Source organism: Telmatherina bonti (assembly GCF_933228915.1).
Source record: "Telmatherina bonti genome assembly, chromosome: 19".
Classification (NCBI taxonomy): domain Eukaryota; kingdom Metazoa; phylum Chordata; class Actinopteri; order Atheriniformes; family Telmatherinidae; genus Telmatherina; species Telmatherina bonti.
In genome coordinates this window covers 14,806,324-14,828,281 of record NC_136617.1, presented here as the reverse complement: position 1 = coordinate 14,828,281, position 21,958 = coordinate 14,806,324, and the positions used below count along the sequence as shown (strand labels likewise).

General features: G+C 38.7%; 1 protein-coding gene across 3 annotated transcripts in view; it reads left to right on the top strand.

Moving 5' to 3' along the window:
• med30 (mediator complex subunit 30) overlaps positions 1 to 21,958 on the top strand; it is a 44,259-nt gene that overhangs the window by 6,485 nt on the left and 15,816 nt on the right. Inside the window, exons 4-5 of one of the 3 annotated variants that reach the window (XM_079259109.1) lie at positions 1,231 to 1,341; positions 2,349 to 2,456. In XM_079259109.1, coding sequence (XP_079115235.1) covers positions 1,231 to 1,341; positions 2,349 to 2,456 — 219 coding nt within the window. Of the gene's footprint in view, positions 1 to 1,227; positions 1,342 to 2,348; positions 2,457 to 21,958 lie in introns of all 3 variants that reach the window. The other 2 variants (XM_079259108.1, XM_079259110.1) reach the window with 2 other exon arrangements.

Here is a 21,958-nt window from a genome sequence, read left to right as displayed (position 1 = left end):
CTCACTATTGGCTGCCTGAAACAGGAAGTGGAATCAATGACTTGAGCAGTGTGACCTCATCACAGCCTAATTAGCAGCAGACCTGTTTAATGAACAGCTGGACCAAGTGCACACATCAGCACTTCGTCCTTTTTCTCTCCAGCTGTCGTTTATCCAAGCCTTTCCTCCTCCTTTCCTCACACTCAAACACAGTTTCTTCATTTTTGTGGGTTTTTTTTTTCTTATTCTATCCACCTTTTTCCTTCTGTCGTTCTTTTATAGCTGCTTTGTTTCTTTTTGGCCTTCTCACCTATTTCACCTCTTCTCCTCTGAGTTTACTGTCATTTCCTGCAGCGAGCGGTCTCATTTCCTTCACCCTTCTCCCATTTCTTATTACTTAGATCTTTTTCTGTGCTTTTTCTTTGTGTCGGTGAGGCAACCTGGAGAACTTCATCAGCTCATTCCTTTCTGTCAGGCAGGAAACCACATCCATCTTTCTGTAGAGGAGGCAGGGGTTATGACTCATATAGGTACATTCATTCACTCACTCACTCACTCACTCACTCACTCACTCACTCACACACACACACACACACACACACACACACACACACACACACAAGCACACATATTGAGTAGCTACACACACTCGCCATCCATCTTTCCCAGCTCTACTCAGCACATTTCATTTTCTGCTCTCCTGCTGCCAAAATGTGCCCACTACCTTTTCAGAATTCGATATGTCATTTGCTTTTCTCTTAAATTATCTAATGAAGAAACTTTTATCTTTCCTGCTTAAAGTTTTCCTGAGTTCGTGGTTAGCTCATAGTTTGGTTTAATGTCCTGCACATGTTCTTGCTGTCTTTTCTGCTGCCAAGTTTAGGGTTTGGCATGGAGCTCAGCCTGGAAGGTCTCAGGAAAAGGAAAAAAAAATTCCAAGATTTTTTTCATCTTTCTGTTGCTGTTTTACTCCTTTCTCATGTCCTCATTGTTCCATTATTTGTTTCCTCAGCTATTATCTTTTTCCCCCGACTCTGTCGTTCATGTCTCTTAACCTTCTTCAATGTTGGATTATTATTTTTATTTATTCATGATTTTTGCCAATAATCTTTAACAATTTGTATTCAAGTTTCTTTTTAAACTTATTTCGGGTTCATTTTCATGTTGGACTGCTTCATCTGTACACATGCGCTTGTTAGTCGTTGCCTCCAGAGAAATTTAGTTATTTTAATCACTGTCTACTCTAAGCAGGGCCTTGGCTCCAGCTGCACAACCCCAGGCCAAACGCCAAAGTCAAGCATAATATCCAAAGGAACTTTCACAGTTTATACTAAAATCATCTCAAGTTGTTACTGGAATAAGGTGTGTTTTCCCACCATACAGCATTCTTTTAGAGTTTGGAGCCTTGCCTGCCTAATCTGTGTTTGTGATCTTGTCTGGTTAAAAAAAGTAAAACAAAAAGCCTTTGTTTTGCAGATTATACTGTTCTTTTTCTTTTGGGTGACTAAATTGTATTGTAGCATCTTTACAACATTAGTTTAAACAAACTCAGACTTGTTTGTTTATGTAACTATGTTCGAAAATGGCATGTTTTCCTTTGAAAAGGTGGAAATAGCATTGCCTACATTTACAGTCTCATTTTTTGGGGAGAAAATTCTGTTTATTGCTTCAGTTCTGTAGATATTATCTGACATCACATCAATTCCACATTCTCAGCACAGGTTCCTCATATGCTTGGTCTTTTACAAAGAACAATACGTTCTGAAGTTAGTCATGGATCACTTCACGTGCAACTCCATGTCTCGTTCCCACCCAGCAGTGACCACTAGGGGGCAGTGTGATGTAAAGCAGCAGGCAGTGAGCCTACTAGTTGTCAGCAACGCTGCCTCGCCTGAAGGCTCTTGCACATCACCCTCATGGTAGTGTCAAGCAGACAAGGTCAAGCACACAGAGCGTTTAAAAATGAATTAATCTCCCACTCGCTGTCTCCTTCGCTCACTCTGTTCTGTCTCTGAGAGACCAAGCAGACTCAGCCTGTGTCTAAGAACTGAGAACTTACTACTTCATCGGAACAAAATGTATATTATATATTTATAGAAAGATCTACATTTGCAACATTATAAAATGCACTTGCAGATCTGACTATAGCTACTCTTGGTGAAGGTGTAGGTTAGATGTGTACACTGCATTAAATGTTTTTTTGACCAGAAACCTAGCATGATGAGGGGGAATAGAGATTCGCTTACAAACCATGAAACATGAACAGTATAGATTTTCATATGAAAGTTTAAGCTTTTTTGCAGTCGTCCTCCTGCAGCTGTCCTGCTTACAATAACTTACACCAGTTTTTGGTTTGTTGTACCTTCCAGCAACTGATACCCTTTCTGGATGATGACGGCTCCAAGCTTGAGGATCGTTCAGGCGGACAGAGCCGCCCTGCGAGTGAGGAGAGGAGAGAAATCCTGGAAGTAAACAAGGTATTGTGTTCTGTATCTCAGCAGCATGATACTCTTAGGGTTACAGGTTGGGTTTCCAGCCAGTGGCGACAACATGAGCGGGAATAGAAGAAGGAGGCGGGGTAATGATGGTAAAATTACAATAAAAGCAGTTGCTAGCTTAAAACTTTACTGCAACTAAATCTGATGCTGCTTCATTAAAGTTTAGAAATAAAAAATTCACATAAAACAGCTTGTATTTTAATAGAATGAAGCTAAATTAAAAAGCTGCTCCCATTAGCTTTATTTCCTGCTGATGAAGTAGCATGTTTAGATGATGCATTGGAGCTGCAGAGGAATGTTATTGGCCATTACTGATTCATTTATTTTATTTAGCATTTACTTCATTCTCAGCTATCAAGTTGATTGTTGTGCAGGTAAAAGCACCCGGTTCATTCATTGTGTGTAATCCGAGCTGTTGGACAAGCATTTGAATCTCTAGATACTCCTCTATTTCAATTATGAATAAAGCCCAATTCCCACACAGTACTGGTCATAAGACCCGCCAGCTAGCATTATATTCCCATTATGCACTGTCCGATGATAGTTAAACTGTAAAGATGCAGGATGGAGGTTCATTAAAAATGCTAGGTGATCACTAACCTATTATCCCTTATAGAAACAGAAACATATTTCATCATCTAACAGCATGCATAACAGAAGGCCAAGAGTGGAGTGGAAATGTAGGCTTTGTTGGAACAGAGCAGCCTGATTAATCACATCACTGCTTTTACAGACCTGATTGTAAAAAAGAAATATTACAATATGACATGAAGTTGTTTTTTTTTTTTCTCCCCCCCATATTTTAAGGTTTCCATGAATATGTTTTAAATTATATATGAAAAACCTGATGGAAACGGCTAAAGTCAGTTGAAGTAGTTGTACTAATGATAGTGTTTTGAGTTGTGGCTTATGAAAGAAAAGAAAAAGTTCTGTTGATCTGACTGCTTTTGTTTGTGTCTGTTTCAAGTTGGTATGCTATTCTTTGTTAATTATATCTGTGGCAAGATGACATATCATTCCCAAACCAAAGAATAAGACCAATTTTGCAGCCATGGGATGGTAGAAAATCACTTATCCATTTATTTTTACATAAAACATGTCACATCTGCCAAGTTTCCCCTGGGCAGACCAAGCAGCCCGCTAGGCAGCATGTCCTATGGATAATATGAGGTACCACCCTCTCAGTTCAATAAGCCAATCACCACAGATTTCTGAAAAGAATCATTGAAAACATCTTACATTCAATAATCCAGCACGTGAATTAATAATTCACACAGTAACATATTGACATTTATACATTTCTTTTTATTCATCTTTTATTCAACTGATTACTTCCAATCAATAATTCAGTAAAGAACAAGACCCGCCCATTCACACTCTGCAGTAGCACTAATTGGAGGCAGGCCCTGTCAGTGAAGAAAAGCTATCTCAGAAAAAACATTTTGGAGAGGAATGATTGACATTACTCAAAGTTAAGTATAAACACAAGCGCCTCAGGAGCTAGTGCCGCCATAACGCCATGGAGCTTCTTTAATCAGGCCACACACAACGGTTATCTTCACATTGACTCTTCATGTCTCTTAACCTTCTTCAACACTAGATTATTTTATTTACTATATTTCTGCCTATAATCTTTAACAATTTGTATTCATGTTACTTTTTAAACTTATTTTGGATTCATTTTTATCTGGGTTCAAATTATCTTGTGTAATTTCAAGTTAAGTGTATTACCTGGCAGGTGTGTAAGTGAAAGCTGCTGAGGAGTCTGTGTGATAAAGTGCTGCTATATCTCTTCACTGTCCTATCTAGTTTAAGTTCAGTGCATGAACTTGCATTGTGTTGTTCTACATTTTACAAGCAGTAGACTTAAAAATACGCTGTAATCAGTGTTTCATACTGCTCTGCCTTAAAAAGTAAATCAGGGACATTTTCTGGAGGTATTATGGGAGCAGAGAGAGCTGGTGCAATCTTACATGTGTAGTCCTGGTGTAATTTGAAGCTTGTGATTTTTAATAATGTGACTCTGAGGACTGGAAACAGGATTTTTTGCTTCATGTGGGCAGCTGCCAGGCGGCTGCTGTTCCATTTGAAAGGGTTCACACATCTCTCTGTGTTGCACCTGAGTAAGGATCAGATAAAGTGTGAGGCTGTCATCCAGACTGTTGTCATGCTGCTTTTTTTTGCTCCCCATCCTCAGTCTTTGTGGTCATAAACTGAGTATTTGGGTCAATTTCAGATGTATAACTACTGCTCGATTGTAATTGATCAAAGGACAAGGCTAATATGCATAAAAAGCTGTTTGGCTACTGTAGAATATACAATAAGTATAATTTAAAAGATGAGCTGACCGTCTGGTATAAGAGCTGAACTGAACCCAAAAGTGGCTGCACATGTTTGGATTATTAACTAGAAGGAAGTGCAGTTGACCAGATTTTTTTTTTTTTGTTTTTTTAAGAATAATTGATTTCTTTTTATTTGTTTCACATGAGATGAGGTGGGCGTTCACTTTTGAGCAGTTGAAGTGTTGGATGTCAAGCAGACATAAAAGCTTTTTCAGATTTATTCTGTCAGATGTGGCTTTGCTCAGCTTTGATAGAGAAGCTGTGTTAAACCTCTCTAAAGTGCAGAGCAGGGTGGGTGGGTGGGTGGGTGGGGTTCTTCAGACTGACATGCTGTGTCAGTCAAGACTGAAATATCATGGGAAGCAAATGCTACAGAAACATGAACTGCATTTCATTATAGCAGCATGACTTAAAGTGTGATAAAAAGTCTTGCAATTTGCAAAAGGGAGAAAATATTGTAAAGCTGTGAAAAAGGATGTGGTATGTTTAGTTCTTTAGGTATTAACCCCAAGCCTCATCTTGACATGTTAAGGACTCCAGATATTGTATTGTAATATCTGGAGTCTGTAATATATATTTATTGATTATTATCATTATTATTATTTTACTCTTTGCTCAGGTTGTCTTCAAGAAGGAGAAAGAACAGGTTTGAGACTTTCAGTGTTAGCAGCGAGGTGTTGCATATTTTCTCTGACTGTGGTGAAGCGTGCAGTTTAGTTTGCAGATATCAACAGCATCAGAGCCTGAAATACACAGAACATTTGGAGAAAGAAGGCTGGTACTGTGCTGCTGATGTCAGACACGAATACGACATATGTTGCTAAACAGAATGGATAATACTGCACATCCTCTCCACAATGTACTTGTCATTGTCAGAGGGTTTCTTCAGGTCCACTGCAGTCGAGACCAACACAGGGAGGTATTCTTCTATCCAGAAGCTGCCATACACAATGTTTCTTATGTGATGTCTTTATCTGTCCATATATTATTCATACCGCAGGAATATAATTCCCCTTTGTGGATTATTCACAGATAAATATTGTTTCAAGATGTGCTGTGCTATCAGTGAGATAGCAATGTTGGATTTATACCTTTGTTGGTAGCCATGAATCTCATCATATCAGAAACTTAATATACGACATGAGAATGTCAGGTGACAGAGGTAATCAGTCAATTTAATTGATTGATTGAATTATTATTGCATAAATAATGTCAGAATTAGAGTTTAATCCTGAAAAATCATTAAACTACTGCATACTGTCGATTTAGGTGCAGATAAAGCTAAAAATCAGGACATTAGCTGTAAACTGGAGGGAATGGGGCTTAATAAAGTCACCCTTGATCGTTTCCAGTGCGTCTTTATGAGAAGTACGGTCTGAGAACCTTACGTTTCCAGACACAAAGACGGGCAGGGTGTTTTTATCATTTTTATTTATTTTGTGTAATTTTTGTAATATTAAAAAAAAACAAACTTGCAGTCTTTGTGAATGTTTAATTACATATTATCAATGATAGATATTATTTTAAATAGAAAAATGGATAGATTAAATAGATTAAATAGAATAAATTATACAAAAGAGGTTTTTCTAAAATGGAAACCTGACAGGTGATGATGTCACACAACACTGATGAGCCGCTTTAATAATCCTCTCTGATGTTTGCAGTATTGTGTAGGGTCACTTTGTAGCAGCCTGGTGTCATTTGCACATGATTTGGTAAACACAATGGACAGTCGAGCTCAAGGGCAACACTTTATATCAAAGACTGCACGTTCAACAGCATATTAGTCCTGCTGGCATCAGAAGCTGCAGACTTCACAAGCTAAAGGACAAGCTTTTGATGCAGTATAAAGCCGTTTTGACAACAGGCTGAGTAAGATTCTCTTATCATTGCTTTATAGATAAACACTGATTTTTAGATATTCCTGCTTCATACATAATAACAAATTAAGCTTGTATAAAAACAACTACATACAGTAAGTGCAGTACATTATAAACTGTTTTCACTTTTTTTAAGCATTCATTAAATCATGTTAGTCTTATTATTGAAAGTGATATGAAATCAGAGACATGTTTATTTCTGTGCATTTTCCTCTAAAATGTCAACTGTGAATTTTTCACTGCCTCATTTGTATGAGCCTCCCACATGTTTGCACCTTTCCTCCCACCTGCGTTCTGCGTTGCTGCATTGTCCAGATGTCAGGGTGAATGTGAAGGTTGAGCCAGCTGACGCTTCGGCTCTGCTCGTGTAGCTTGTCAAAAAAAAAAAAAAAAAAGAGCCCAAACATTTTTATGAAAAGGTTTATTGTACAAATCAAGATATGAAAAATAATTTTCCGCAAAAATTGTTCGGGGTTGGAAGCAGAGTGTGTATGTTTGTCACACGACACTTACCCTTACTTGGAAAACCTTTCCCTTTTATGATTTTGGCATCTGCGAACAGAGATTATTTAGAGTTCAGGAATTGGGTTTAATCTCTCTGGGAAACAGGCCCATCAAGATGTCATGAAATCACTATATGCTAATATAAGCTTCAGGTCACTGAAACCTAAATCCTGTATAAATGCAGGTAAAATAAGCTTTCAGCAGCCACACATATACCTCCCAGCAGTTCCTGTATCTCCCCGGAGTTGCTGTAACGAGTTGCTGCAGAAGGTCCAGATACCACATTATGCATTATTTATGAGGACTTTTTGCTTTTCACCATCTGTCATAATTTTTTTTAACTTTATTTGTTTACATAGTGTAATTTTCTGCAGCGTGAAGGTAAGAGAGAAAGCTTTTGTTCTTTCAGAGAGACACGATCGGGTTTGCCTTAACCCATGCTCTGTTTGTGTGCATGCTAGCTGTATCCTCTCTTCCTACATGCATTGTGCTTGGTTTATACAGAGTGTGCATTCCAAGCTGTCTGTGTTTGCTGCAATGATAATGGTTCAAGGTCAGAAATGTCAGCAGCAGGAATGAGAATTGGTTATTTTTGAGAGCTCAGCACAGTTCCCCTGGCTGCTTTTAAATGTTAACACCACAGTGAAACATTACAGTGAGTGAACCCTGGACTGAACCACACGCAGGCCTATCTGAAAGAAACATCACCTTTCCCCCACAACCACCACCACACCTGCATGGAAACAGTGGAAACTTGATGCTGGAAATAAACAAGAAAATGCATGTTCCAACAGTCAACTAAAATACTAAATGTGGTATTTAGTGTTCCTGTGTAAAAAAAACAAAACAAAACAATCCCACAAGTGTTTCATCTGGTTGTTACTTTCAGTGACGGGACATAAAATGCAAGTTTGAAAAGCAAGTGCCTTTTTTTCTTTTTTCTCCCCCATCGGAGACCCTTGTATCAAAGTGATAAATAACCTAGTTTGTGATGTGACCTTCTCCCTGTACAAAGCATTAGCATGCAAATTGATTCCTGTCAAATTATCCAAGTATATATAGACTGAAAGAACGAACTACCATAATACACACAGCAGCCTTGCCTTGCTTTCTTCATCCCTAAAGATGTGAACAGCCTCATACTGTTCAATACAGGCAGTAGATGGGCTCTAATTCTCTTTTCAACATATAATTTAAATAGAAACCATCTTTTAATAATGAATTTCAGCCATACCACAACTTGTTATTCATAAAAATATTACTGTACTTTTTCTACAACTTCATGATTGTCTTTTCTGCAGTGTTGACGTCTTTATTAGTTTGCTGGATTCCTCTATTCTGAGTGTGTAGTTGTAATAATGCCTTTCTTGGGTCATTACTTGTAGATCAGTTTGAAAAGCACTTGGATGCACGTGGGATTGTGTGTTTATGCAATATGAGGGAGAAAAACGAGAACCTACAATATTGTTGGACAGTTGCATTAAAAATGGAATTAATAAATTTAAACAAGCTGCCCATCACAGTGGGAGGTAAAAATAATGTACGCCATTTAACATTTGAATCCTTCAGGAGGGAAAAATAGTCCATTAAGTCTTTATTTAGTCTACTTAACTAGTGCTGTAACAAAAGTAGTGTGTGGCTTTAATGCACCGGATCATTGGCTCCATTTCACAAAGTTAATTAGCTCACAGTACCCTAATTGGATGACATTACAGGTGTTCAAAGAGCAGCTGATGTCAGTGGACCTTCACAAAAAGAGTCGACTGAGTTCACAAACCAGCTGTGGCTCCAGTACAACACCTGACCCAGATTTCATGGAGGGCAGAATAGGTCAGGAAACAATTACACTGTCAGAACTTGATTCTGATGTGAGGGATGAAGAGACTGTGTGTTTTGAAGAGGTTACTAATGCGGATGTGAATTTTGATGTTTGAAAAATTGTTTAGAATTCTGTCGGCATCATTTAGATAGTAACGTATAGTAATTTTAAAGCAAATATATAGTTAGGGGTACTTTTTTTGCACAATAGGTCAGCTGGATTATGATTTCTTTGTCCTATTATGAATATATATATATTTTTTTTTACATATAGTTTAAAAATGTACAGCAGTATATGATTCATTCACTTGGCTCATGGCAAAGGCATCCTTTACCTGTTGCTCTTTGACTCTCTTGATAAAGTATCAGTATTTTTTTGTAGTTGAAAAGAAAATAAGCCATACTTCTATTCTCTTTTTACAGTAACATCTCTCATGATGACTATGGTTAAAAGTGGCAGGTGGGAAATGAAGATTTCTGGTGCACAGCTTGGTGCACACACCACTACTAACATCAGCAGTTGCCTGCTTTTGGCAAGATGGAAAAGTTAATGATGTGGTCCATGATGTACACCTTCTAAGCTTAACGTTTACTATCAGACCTGAAAAATACCTCCTAAATTATATGAAATCAGACCCGGCTTTGGTAAAAATAGATTAAACAAAGAAGGCCTGGCCTTTTGCTGTTTTGGATAAAGATAAAAGTACGAGAACATGTTTTAGACTTTGTTTTTTAACCAGAGGCAAAAACTTAAGCTTTTTATTTTTACATTTATTTATTTTTTTTAACAAGAAACATCCCTTTTCATTCTGGCTTTCAGATATTCAGCATATGCCTCATGTGTTGGCAGCATATTTTGCTGTGATTGTGTCCAGGCTGTCCAGGCTGCCCAGCTGCACGACAGCAGTAAGAACAGCAAGCTTTGGGGAGTTAAAGCTGTTAGTCTGATCAGCAGAGAAAAGCTGCAGCGGGACAAGGGAAGCAGATGTTTGTGGCCTGGCTACATCTGCTGCAGTCACTTCAGCCAGATAGGATAGTAGTGGATGAGAGGGGACTCTTAGGGAGGAGGGTGAGTGAGGTGGTAGCAAATAGCAGGAGATTAAAAAATATATAAATAAATAAAAGGCAAGGAGAAAAAAAAGGGCAGGGAGGAAACTAAATGGCAGGAGAAAGTGTTACAATAAAAAAGGCTGAAGGAGCAGAAGATGAAAGATTTGTGATAGAGGTGAAAAGACCATTCTGTTTGCGTATGCGACAGACAGGAATGGGATGTTCAAGTGGGATAAGGTGTTTGAAGATGGATGGATGACCAGACAGATAGCCGCGCTGTCAGAGACGGTTGACGGGCAAAGTGGAGTGTGAAGGGCAGAGAAAACACTGAGAGAAACACAGGAATGCAAGTCAAAAACAATATCTGCATATTGTATTTGAAATGATTTCAACTGTGTGCAGCAGCAGCAGGAAAGAAGAGGAAGGTAAAAAATGAGATGAGAGGATGGACTGATGGATCCATAGACAACTGTGAATTGTCAGTTCCGCTGCCTCTATTCAGATAGTGTCTTCAAGAGAAATAAGAGAAACTGATGAAATTCAGCTGCTGCATGGAAATTCGGATGCCTTCTGTAACAGAATGCTGACAGAGAGGGGAGATTGTTGCATAAGTGAAAAGATAAGTCCAAGCATGCTGCAGACTCTCCAACTGATATGTCACACTGCTTTAACTTCATATTTCTTCTGACAAATACTGAAAGTAGATATTTTCTTTGGAAAAAAAATTATTCTGTCAAAATTTAAATCCACTCACTGCTGTAAATAATGAACAGTGATATAATGCATCCTCATAGAATAGGGTGATAAGTTGACAGCATAAAAGGCGTCTGAAGCCATGAAAGTTTATTTATTTATTTCTGTTATGAAGGAATCGGCCATCAGAGCAGACACTATCATTGTTACTATTCAACAAAAGTGTGTGATGTAATGAAGGAATAATTCAAAATAGAGGTTTTGGTATCGTAGATGCCTTCCTGATCCTGTCTAATCTTTGGCTAAAGATTGATTATGATTATGGAGATCCAGCTTTCACAGTTCCTGTAATGCTACCCAAAGGATGTTGTAAAATGTCTTTCTCCTTTTTGAGATACACAGAGTTAGATACGATTCATGACTCCTCTGTTCTTCCTTCTTGTCTATATATATATATATTTGCAATATATATATTTGTAAATCCTCAGTCATACTGTTAAGTTACCTTTCACTTTACAGAGATGTGGTTAAGCCTTTACTATGCACATTTTTTGTCTTCTTGCTGTTGTTTGTAGCTGTTTTAACATGGGGGGATTAAGTATGATCCACCAAATGAGTGCTCTGATTCTGCTGTACAATGCTTTACAGACTTTATTTGCTGGAACCTTGTAACCTGTCCATATTAGACACTGAGAACATTTTTGTTTACCTCACAAGCAACTACTGTGGATGTAAACGATAATTTAACTGCCAAATCTAAGCAGGGAATCTGACAAGTGGGGTGGCGAAGCCACTGTGATAAAGTACTCTGTTTAAGAATTACATGTATCTAGTGGTAAAAATGGCTATAGAAATAACTTCAGAAGTAAGGAGCAGGTGTAAATGGACGGTGGCCATCGGTGCCCAAAATTCTTCAGGGCATACTCATGTTTTCTTCTGCAAGTAGATCCAGTGGCTTCAGGTGCAGGGGTAACTACGCTACAGTTTAGCAGTGTTCGGAGTAACTGTGTTTAAGTAAACAGCGTTACTGACTGCATTAACATTTTCAGTAACAGGCAATCTAACTAGTTACTGTTACCATGGTTACAATACAATTGCCATTACTGACTATAAAATGTTACTGACAGTGAGTTACTACTTTAAGATGAGGCCAACTTTGTTTTGGGTCAACATAGTTGCACATTTGTTGGGACTATATTGTGTTTACTGTTATATTGGAGAGTAGGCAGAGTGATGCTGGAGAAAACTCCAGCAGAATCAGAGATGCCATGTTCTGTTCCGATCAGGTGCAAGCCAATAATAATGTTGTATCATATGTTTGATCCGATCCGGGGACTTAAGGAGAGAAATGACCACATAGCCCAACTGATGATGACAGACTGATGAAGAATAAAAGGTCATGGCAGACTTTGGTGAGTCAGTGTGTGCCGCTGAACACACATGAATGCAGGAACATAGAGTGAAGTAGGAAGATGGAAACATGACATACGGCAGCCTTAGATGTAGAGTGTAGATGATTTTTCTTTTAAATTGATTAAGTTTCCATTTCATTAATTAGTCTGATCTGTGAGCTATTATAATTCAGTTATTTTTGACAGTTATTTTGAACACTGAAAGGCGCTGCAATCTGCAAAAATGTGTTGTTTTTACAATTGCTTTTAACAACAGTTCAAGTTTCCATGGTGATTATACCCAGCTTAAATGGGTCCCCTCTTTTCCACAGTTGTAGATTAATTGGGTTCTCATTTAATCATCAGACCAAGTAAGGTCATAAAATTGTGGAAAGCCTGCTAAACTGCAGGACAACCCCTTCCTTTCTATTTCAATTATTCAATAATTAATTGGGTTATAATTTCAGCATCAAATACACATTTCCTACCAAATGTAGGTCAGTTTTCCCAGCGGGCGACTGCATCACTACCTACTTAACTGTATAGTACACGGGGTTTTTATACAGACACAGAACCTTTAAATCATTGCAGAAAACACTGCTTGAGGGTTGTTTTATTTCAGTGCTTTGCAGCACCTTTTGTCCTCAGCATTCTCACACATCAGAGATGGTGCTGCTGTAAGGAGTAACTTTAGATATTTTGTATTGCCCCAGGACAATTTAATGTATGTAAAGGGTAGGGATTGAACCACCAGCAGAACCAGAACCACCATTAGTACCACTTTTTTCATCTGACCCATTATGTAGTAATTTGGGGAACAGGAGTTTAATGATCTTTACAGTTTGTCTCTTTTAGTTCTGTTGAACTTGTCCTTGTTTTCGTCCAGTGTTTTTTTTTTTTTTTTTAACTTCATGAATCCAGTAAAAATGCATATAAAAATGTTATTTTATTGTTGTCTGAGACACTGTGAAAGGAACTGCAGTTTGAGCAAGACACATAGTATTCCAGTCCCTTGTGATAGCTGTCACTTCCTCCTAATTTCATTCCCTTCCTCATAACCCCCCCTGGCCAAAAGCCCATCCCCCTAAGCTGGTGGTGTAAACAGGTAGACTTAAAGATCAGCATAGAGAGGAGAAGTAGTATAGAAGAGGGGTGGATAGATGAGGGGCAGATAAATGACTACTTCATGGTAATGTCTGGCTGCTTTATGGGACATCCTGGCTGTGAGTGATAGCCTTGCTCTCGTTATCTGTCGATTGGGGTAATTGCTGTTTGTCTGAGTCAAGCTGACGGATGGTGGTGCAATCTGCCCAGAGCTGGAAAGAATGGAGGGGGAAGGCATTGCTCTCATTATTCTCCACAAGTGTCTTCACTAAAAAGCGTGCTGTGTATCATCTTTTTTTTTTTTTTTTTTTTTTTTTTTTTTTTTAAAATTTATGTGTGGTTAAATAGATCTGTTCTTTCATGTACATATGGATAAATGTGCCTTTTTTAAGGTACATTTACTTCATGGAAACACCATATACCACTTTTATGCTCACTTCCCTGAGTGCTATTTTAGGTAGTGAGGGTTTATGCTTGCATGAAGAAGTTAAGTTTATTTGAGCATGTGTGAAAGTTAACTGGGTTTGCATAAATGTTTAAGATGCATTAGACATAATTCATTGGTGTTTAATGGGTTGCAATTGCTCAGTCTGTGTGCCACAGAGCTCTTCTGCTACAGAATGTGATTGTGCACATCAATTCATAGTCCCCAGTCACCAACGTGTTTCTGCTCCAATAAAACAAATAACTGATTTCTGTAGGACCCAAGAGGCCAAAAATTAAAGTCCTGCTTTAATGGTCACATGCCCGTTAATAAAGGCAAACTAAGAATACGAACAAATTAATCAGCCAGGATCATTTTTCCAGCAAGAAGATATTCGGTCAGAGCTTTGTGTTTTGAGTAGCTTCCACTTTCGCCAGCTGTCCATAGAAAGTGCCATCCAAATCAGTGGGTTTCAGCCATCTTTCTGCCTGCCTGAATGACTGAGTGGCTCGCTGGTTGTCTGGCTGACTGACGGTGCATTTTGCAGAGTGGAGGAAGGATGATTCATAGTGGCTCTGGACTGCTTGATAATCACTCCATCTGGGGCGTGGGACAGGCTGTCTTGTCATTGGCACATCACTCATCGTTTGTTCTATTCATTCATCCTTTGCATGCGCTATCCCTCGCTCCTTCTCTCTAGCCTAAGCGCCTTGGAGATGGCCCTCCACCCTGGTGGGAGGTTGCAGTGCCAGACCTGCGTGACATGGCAGAACTCTTTCGTTTTTCGGTGCTCCACCTGCCTCCCTTGCTCCACCCCTGTGCTGCAGCCTGCCACTACCACTCGCCTGGCGTTTGATTTAATACCAGCCTAAGTGTGAATAAATTCCTGTCACAGCCCATTAAGGAGGCCTTGGAGAGATCTGGCCTGTTATTAATTCTCCACAGCTCCTCTCTTTCTCTTCCCTCTTTTAGTTGCTATCTCTCCCACTCTGCTGCCGCTGTGTCTGTCTCCCATGTCCCCTCACCCTGCCTGTCCTCCTCCTTCACAGCTCTGATTGCACACTGCAATGCTTTTTTAATACCTTGTTAATTACCGCTTGCCTGTCCTTTTTTATTCAAATGAGAGAAGGGGAAATTAAAAGTGAGGGGATGTTTGTAATTTCATATTTCGTCCACTGCCTGGCATTACTCTTCTCTCCTCTCCAGACCCGTGCATCCTCGCTGCTGGCTCGGTGTATAATGATTTTCAGTTGTAGTGGTGGTAAGTTCTGTCTGGAAAGCTTCAGGAGTGTGAAGATAAACAAACAGAGCCTCCTAATTGTAATCAGACCTGTGGAGAAAGTTGCAGTTTGATTGAAAAATTAGCTCTTTATTTGTTTTTTGAAAATTTCTTTACTCTCTTGCCCTTGTTCCTGTGTTCCTGTTGGCTTGTCACTCTTTCCCTTCCTTCAGATGTTCTCTTCCACTTTTGTTTATTCCTTCCTTTGTCTTTATAGCCTTTTCTTTCTCTTCCATCCTGCTTTCCCTTCATCACTTCTTTCCTCTCCTCCACCTCTGTGGTGAGGGTCCAGAATTAGTAGGCAGCACATAGCAGGTGCCCATACCTCTGTCTTATTAGCAGCCACATATGTGGCCCATTAGAGGCTCTTTGTATGCCAAGGGCTTTTTAATTGTTTTGCCGGGGTCAGAGGGGCAATGTAGCTGCAGCGCTCACATGGGGGATGTATTAGTGCTGTTTTTTTTTTAATTATTATTGTATCCCCCCCCCTTTAAAGATTAGTGTTTATTAGTGTTTTGTTGTATATAATGTCAAGTGCAGTTGCAGTTATTTCTGCTGTGTGTTACAGTGTTTAAGGGCTAATGTAGGTAAATAAAGTTTAAAATATTGTCTGACCATGCTACACTCTTGGAAAGTGTGTTTTTCTTTTTGTTTATATTCTGTATATGATTTTCCTTTTGTGCTTTTATGCAGTGCACATGTGACGTCATTCAAAGTTGCTTCATTGTAAGGTTGAATATTTGCAAACCAAGGTTGAAACCACTGAAGAGAGGAAAGGGATATGGAGGATGCAAACTATTCAAAACAGGGCCTAGCTCTTGTGAAAGAGTGAAGGAGTGAAGGTGTTTTTTTTCCTTAAGACAAATTTAGTCCGTGTTTTTCTCAGGTCCTGGGAAATTTACTGGGAAGATAAACTACCTGGTAGGACAAAGTTTTGCTTTATGTAAGTGCTGTTTAGACTTTGTCTGAATTGGACGTTGCAGGAAGGACAGCTATTAGTCATAAACAGGAGTTCTGTTGGAGAAATTTTTTGTGGCACGCATCTAGAGCTCTTTAAACATAGTGTGTCTGTGTCAGAATTGCAGAACACAGCAATGCTCATAGATGATAGAGGAGAGAGTTTAGTGTCCTGACAGTTAGAGGAAAGAGGATGCATTTAGTTTCTCATATACATCAAATCAAAAGATTACTTAATAAACTTGAATTATGGGACAAAATAATTTAAAATCAATACTTGTATAAAGATTACCTCTAACTGATGTCAGTTTTATCTTTGAATCACTTGTCAAATACAAGGTGTATTTGGTAAAAATATTGTAGTTTTTATTTTTTATGTTTGTAGACTCCTGACAGATCTACAGCTTGAAAGTTGCATCACTTATTCATTTATTATATTAGTATTAATATGTAAATGTTTCATATTATATGGTTGAAATGAAAATATATCCTTAGAACTTTTTGCTTCAAAATTTTCTTGAGTGAATAAAACATTGTATTATGACATCCAACACATTACAGGCACTGAGTAATGTTAAGTAGAGCAGCGTCTTCATTATAAGATGCTGAGTAGTTTTCAGAATATGTTGACATAAGCCAAAACAACACAGCTTAACTTTCTGATGCTAAAACTCAGTCCTTCTGATTAATTTTGTTGGCACACTGCGTGTTCTGGTCCAGAACATCACATAGCAGCTGCATTTTGCTTTATGGCTGATTCCACATAGAAACCCAAGAGAACAAAGTGACAGAACAAAAGATGAACAAGAGCCAACATAAGGCTGGATTTTACTTACTAGAGAGCACTAAAGCCTGTTACATACTCCACGAGAAGCGAGAACTTTTTTCTTGTCCTCGAGGCTCCGAGAAGAAAATTACGTCATTTTGTTCTCGCCTAATGTGTTTGAGGACAGTTCTTGACAAACCGGGCTGGCAGAACTTTTTTCTTGCGGGGGCTGCGAGAAGTATCATGTGATTGGTCGGACATTGGAGGTGGGCGTCGTTAACACAGAGAAAGCATGAAGCGGAGTTGCTGCTTCCGTGTGTTTGCTGTTGCCGGCAAAACGGATCGAGGTGGTGAGAAAGTACAAACATTTTTACACGTGGCAATAAAACACTCGGACCCAGCCGCATGCACAACCCGCCCTGCCGCGGACGAAGCTGCTCGTTGAATATGAAACTAGAAACTCAGAGAGCGGAAACCTCCGCCAAGCACAATGTTTAAGAATCCTTTTAAAACATTCCTGGATCCAAACGGTGATCCTGATCACCACCAGAATTTAATCAGTTCTTCATTTTTACATTTGCAACAACTCTTGAAATATTTATAAAATCCCTCCGTAACCTTTTAAGTTATCTTAAGCAAAAAGACGCCGGGGAAAACAACCTCCTCGGCGGAGGTAACAACCGGGTTCATCGCGCATAAAAGCAGACATCTGCCCCCCGCAGTAATCCCTCACCGCTGCAGACGTGCTTCTCGTGTAGTATGTATGGACCTGCCGAACAAGACGTTTTTTCTTGTTCTTGCAGCCTCGAGAACAAGAACTCAGTTCTTGCTTCTCGTGGAGGATGTAACAGGCTTAAGACAGGAGAGAGAATCCAAAACTGAAGCTGAAAGTTCACTTGTGCAGCTTTAAGGTTACTGATCCCAGATTCTCAAAATCTGTGGTTTGTTCTGTTTGTTAATTTTGAGCCAGTGTTGAGAAAGACTTAAAACCTCTCTACTTAAACCCCTCTAGTTAAACACCACAGCTTCCCCTTGACATGCTGCTTCCACCTCCACATAGTTAATTAGCACTGCCTATACCAAGCACATGGCTCATTAACATATTACATAACACTTTTCATGTGCTGTATTTCAGCCTTTATTCAAACAGATGGTGTTTACAGACATGTATTGCTGCTGGAATCATGCAAGTATAAAGGCAGATGAGTCAGTCCTTTAACTGCCAATCTGGATTATTAAATTCGCACATTGAGCTGCTGCAGAAATTGGACTTTCACAGCTTCCCATGTGGCTCTTTGTTTAAAAGTTAATGTTTGATCTTAATTGAAAAATTGTTCGTGCAAAAGTTCAACTCTGGAAGAAAAGTTCAAACAACATTTTGCATCCTTGTTTCCCAACAAGTTTGTCATTTTTACACCCAGCAAATCACATGGACAGGTAATTAAAACATCAAACCATCTGAGAAGTTAGTGAAGAAATGCTTTTAGTCTTCATCTCTGACTTAGCAAAATACAGACATTGAACAGCTGATCATACCATTATTTAGAATAAATCACCAAAAATGACAAAAAGCTTGTTTGTTGTACTTTGTGTTGAAGATGGTTGAGATGATTTTTGTTCTCAGTTTTTGAGACAGTTTCATGCTATCTTGAGGAGTTTTGATCCTGATGCTTTGTAGAAGTGGATCACAGGACTGGCTCCTCTGGATAGTGAGCACCTGTTTGTTTTGCATCTTACATGATTATGTGTATTATTTCACAATTCATTGTTAAACTAAGATCATAACCATACATGTAAAGGATGTAATTGGCCTGATATGGTGCAAATGTTTCCAGATTTAGTCAAAATCAAGAGCTAATCAAGGATCTGTGCTGAGACTGCCACAAGGCATGTTGCATCATCTGAAAGCTTGCCTTGTTTTGCATTACTTCAAACCCTGTCATCACTCTTCATTATGGATTTCAGTCAGTGAAAAGAAAGCTGCTTTCTTAAGAACTGGCAAAAAAAAAAACGCTACCATTTGAAGTTGAGAAACTGCTTTGTCTTTAGGAGAAGAGAAAATGCTTGATTTCTGATATAAGTTCTGATCAACCTTAGTTCTTCTTTCTAGTCATTAAACATTTCCTGCAAGATCATTGGAGACTTTGAATTATAGTTATCTTTCTATCTTCCTAAATCTGCATACTTGTCTGTTTGTTATTATCCCTCCTACTCTTTCCTACATCGCTGAAAACAATAGAGGCAATTAAAACCTGTTACTTTTCTAGAGACATGCCATAGTGGAAATGATTTTAGGAGTGTGTGAGAGTGATTCTACCAATTAAACACATCACTGAGTAGCAAGATGCATATGACATTTGAAGAACGGCTGTTTGCACTTGAATATAATTTAAATTAAAAGATTAAAAAAAAAAAAAAAAACTATTATGGGCCCTCCACTGCCCATTAAAAACCCTTAAAAGTGTCAGTGTGAGAGGAGATGGTCAGCTTGGCCTGATTTTCCTCCTGGCATACATCAGAGATGAAAGAAAGATGCTCTGTCTGCTCTGAGACTAAGTGGGGTATCACTTTGCAAGTACTGGCTTTAAGATTTTGTTCTTATGTGTATAGGTTCACTGAAGCTCATGCATACTTGTTGATGCTCATCCTGTATGTACAAAGGGTGGTAAACAAGTTTCCCAGTATCATCCTGCATGCCAGTATACATTCAACTACTGGAAGTTCTAGTCTCCTGCTGTCTTAATTGGCAATTTAGCAGCACAGATGCCAGGAGATACAGACCTCTAATTAAATGGAGGCAGAGGCAGCAGCTTTACATTTCTGCAGACTGCAATTGTTGATCAATCAGAATAAATCCCACTCATTTTGATTACTGCCCCATGAGTTTAGACTTTCTTAGAAAAGACAGAAAAATATAAAAAAAAACATTAAATTCCACTCAGCCATTGTATTAACACTTATGAAATCCTTTAAAATCTCATATTTCATCCTAAGAACTTGACATGTTTTTTTTTTTTTAAAGTGCTGTAAAAATATTTTATATTTTTTTCACTTTAAATGAAGTCTTTTAAAACAACTAATGCCTGGAATATACTTATTGAATAATTATAATTTGTAGTTTTTAACACTTTAAAGGCCACTTTAATTAGAAAGCTCCACAGTTCTTTATGAAGGAAAAAACTTGTCCCCAAGTTTAAATGTGTAAGTTTTTCTGTAGTTTAGCTGTTTTAGGTTAATTTAAGGAACTGACCTTAAAATTCTAAAGTTATGCAAGAAGAAGAACAGGAATATCTTTTTGTAAATTCAACCAATATTCATTCAACATGGCTGAAATGGCATGAAAGTAAAAAAATTGAGAATGTCCCCAGCATCTATTGAGGGTTAAATTACCTGTCTAGTATAGTGTGTGTCTGCAGTGGGCTCTGATCAGTTTTTTCAAACCATTGTCACACATTGTGGAGCCTCTAGAGACCAGACATTTTTTACTGCCTATTCCTCAGATGCCTGATCAGACTGAGATCTGGGGGATTTAGAGGCCAAGTCAACTTGAACTCATGTTTCTGAGACCATTTTTGCAATCTGGCAGGTGCAGAGTTATCCTGCTGAAAGAGGCCACGGCTGTCAGGAAGGACTGTTACCATGGTGCAGTTTGTGAAGCTCCGTCATGGACTGTCTGTCCTGACCTCTCTGTGACACACTGCAGCTCATTCTCCAACATACTCACGCAGCTCCGCTGTCATCAGGAATCCTTCAGGAAATCTGTCCTTCTGTTTACTGTTAAATATCAGTTTACCTCTGGGTAACAGGTGAAAACGCCAATGCATGCAACATCTTTATTTATTGATGGTAAAGATCCAGTAGATGAATCCTTCCTGATGTCTGTTGCACTTATTTTTCTTTAATTTATTTTGCCCTTACTAAACTCTAATTTGTAACTTGACTATGTGATTTTCATTGCAGGAGAAACTAGCTAATTAGATTGTCTTGCGATATATCACAAATTACATTTCTATCTGTTTTATACACATTTTCATTTTGTACAAAAAAATTGTTTATTTTACTTTCAGGTGAGATTACATCATTTAGTTTTCCTCTTTTACCTCCACCTGTCCGTTGTCATTAGCCACTGTTTATTTTGATAAAGTAACCTGAAAGTGTCACTACATAATTAGTAATTTCAGAACTCCTCTGATTTGATTTGTTGGCACAATAACATTTATCTTGTATATTTTTCAAGCCATTGTTACCTAGCAACGGCCTAAGGTTGAGAAACTGCTCCACGCAACTGTTTTTTTTTTGTCCTGGTGCTTCATTAGCACTGTGTCGCATGCAAACAACTAGTTGTCAAAACATTAAAGGGGTGCTATTATGGTATTTCCAGTTTTCTGAGCTTTCTACAGTGTTACAGTGTTGAATCCTCATCAGACATGTGAATGGCACTGTTTTATATCACCTAAATGCATGTTTGAGTTTGAGTTTGAGTTCCAGCGAGATCTCAGTTTGGTTTCCATGGCGACGAAAAATGCGTTGTTTTAGAGAGTTTTTTTCTACTTGAAAATCCTTGTGACGTCCCGGGGGATAAGGTTCGATGATTGGTTACCTTCTACTGGTTAACAAGGGCATGTACAAATACATCAGGCGGGTGGAAAACATCTGATAAAGTTATTTCCAACGATGGCGAGATGGCGAGGTGATGGTGAGTTTACCAAAGAGAGACATCCTGCTGCATTCGTTGCTGTGGGTTGCTGTTTTCCACTTTGTTTTCAAACCCCTAACCCTAACCCTTTTGATTCAGGTTCCAACATGTAGGGCTGTATGCTATGTGTTGACATTGTATTTTGTTTGTTATTGAGTTCATATTAGCCTATTCCTTCTGTTGATGAGATGTTACAATGAAAGCAGGTGCGGTGCGCGCTCCTGATGTAGTGCAGTGGCGGGAGGCGGGGCTTAATGCGGAAGAGTCTCAATCCACTCATTTTGCCCACAGGCTGATCTGAGAGCCTACGGAGAGGGTCGGTCTGAAGTAAATAAAGCGATTTGTGGCAATAACTCAATCAATCCCAGCCCTTCTGGGCTCAGAAATAAAAATAAATTAGCCTGAAATGCACAGAATAGTTCCACTTTAACTGTTTTGAACATGCACCATGGTGGCTTTAGCAAAGAAATGGAAAAAAGATCACTATTGAAGGAAGCAAGGAAAAGTAAGAGAGAAAAGGACACAGTAAGATAACAAAAAGATATATGGCAAGAGTCAGTATCAGACTGACTTTTAC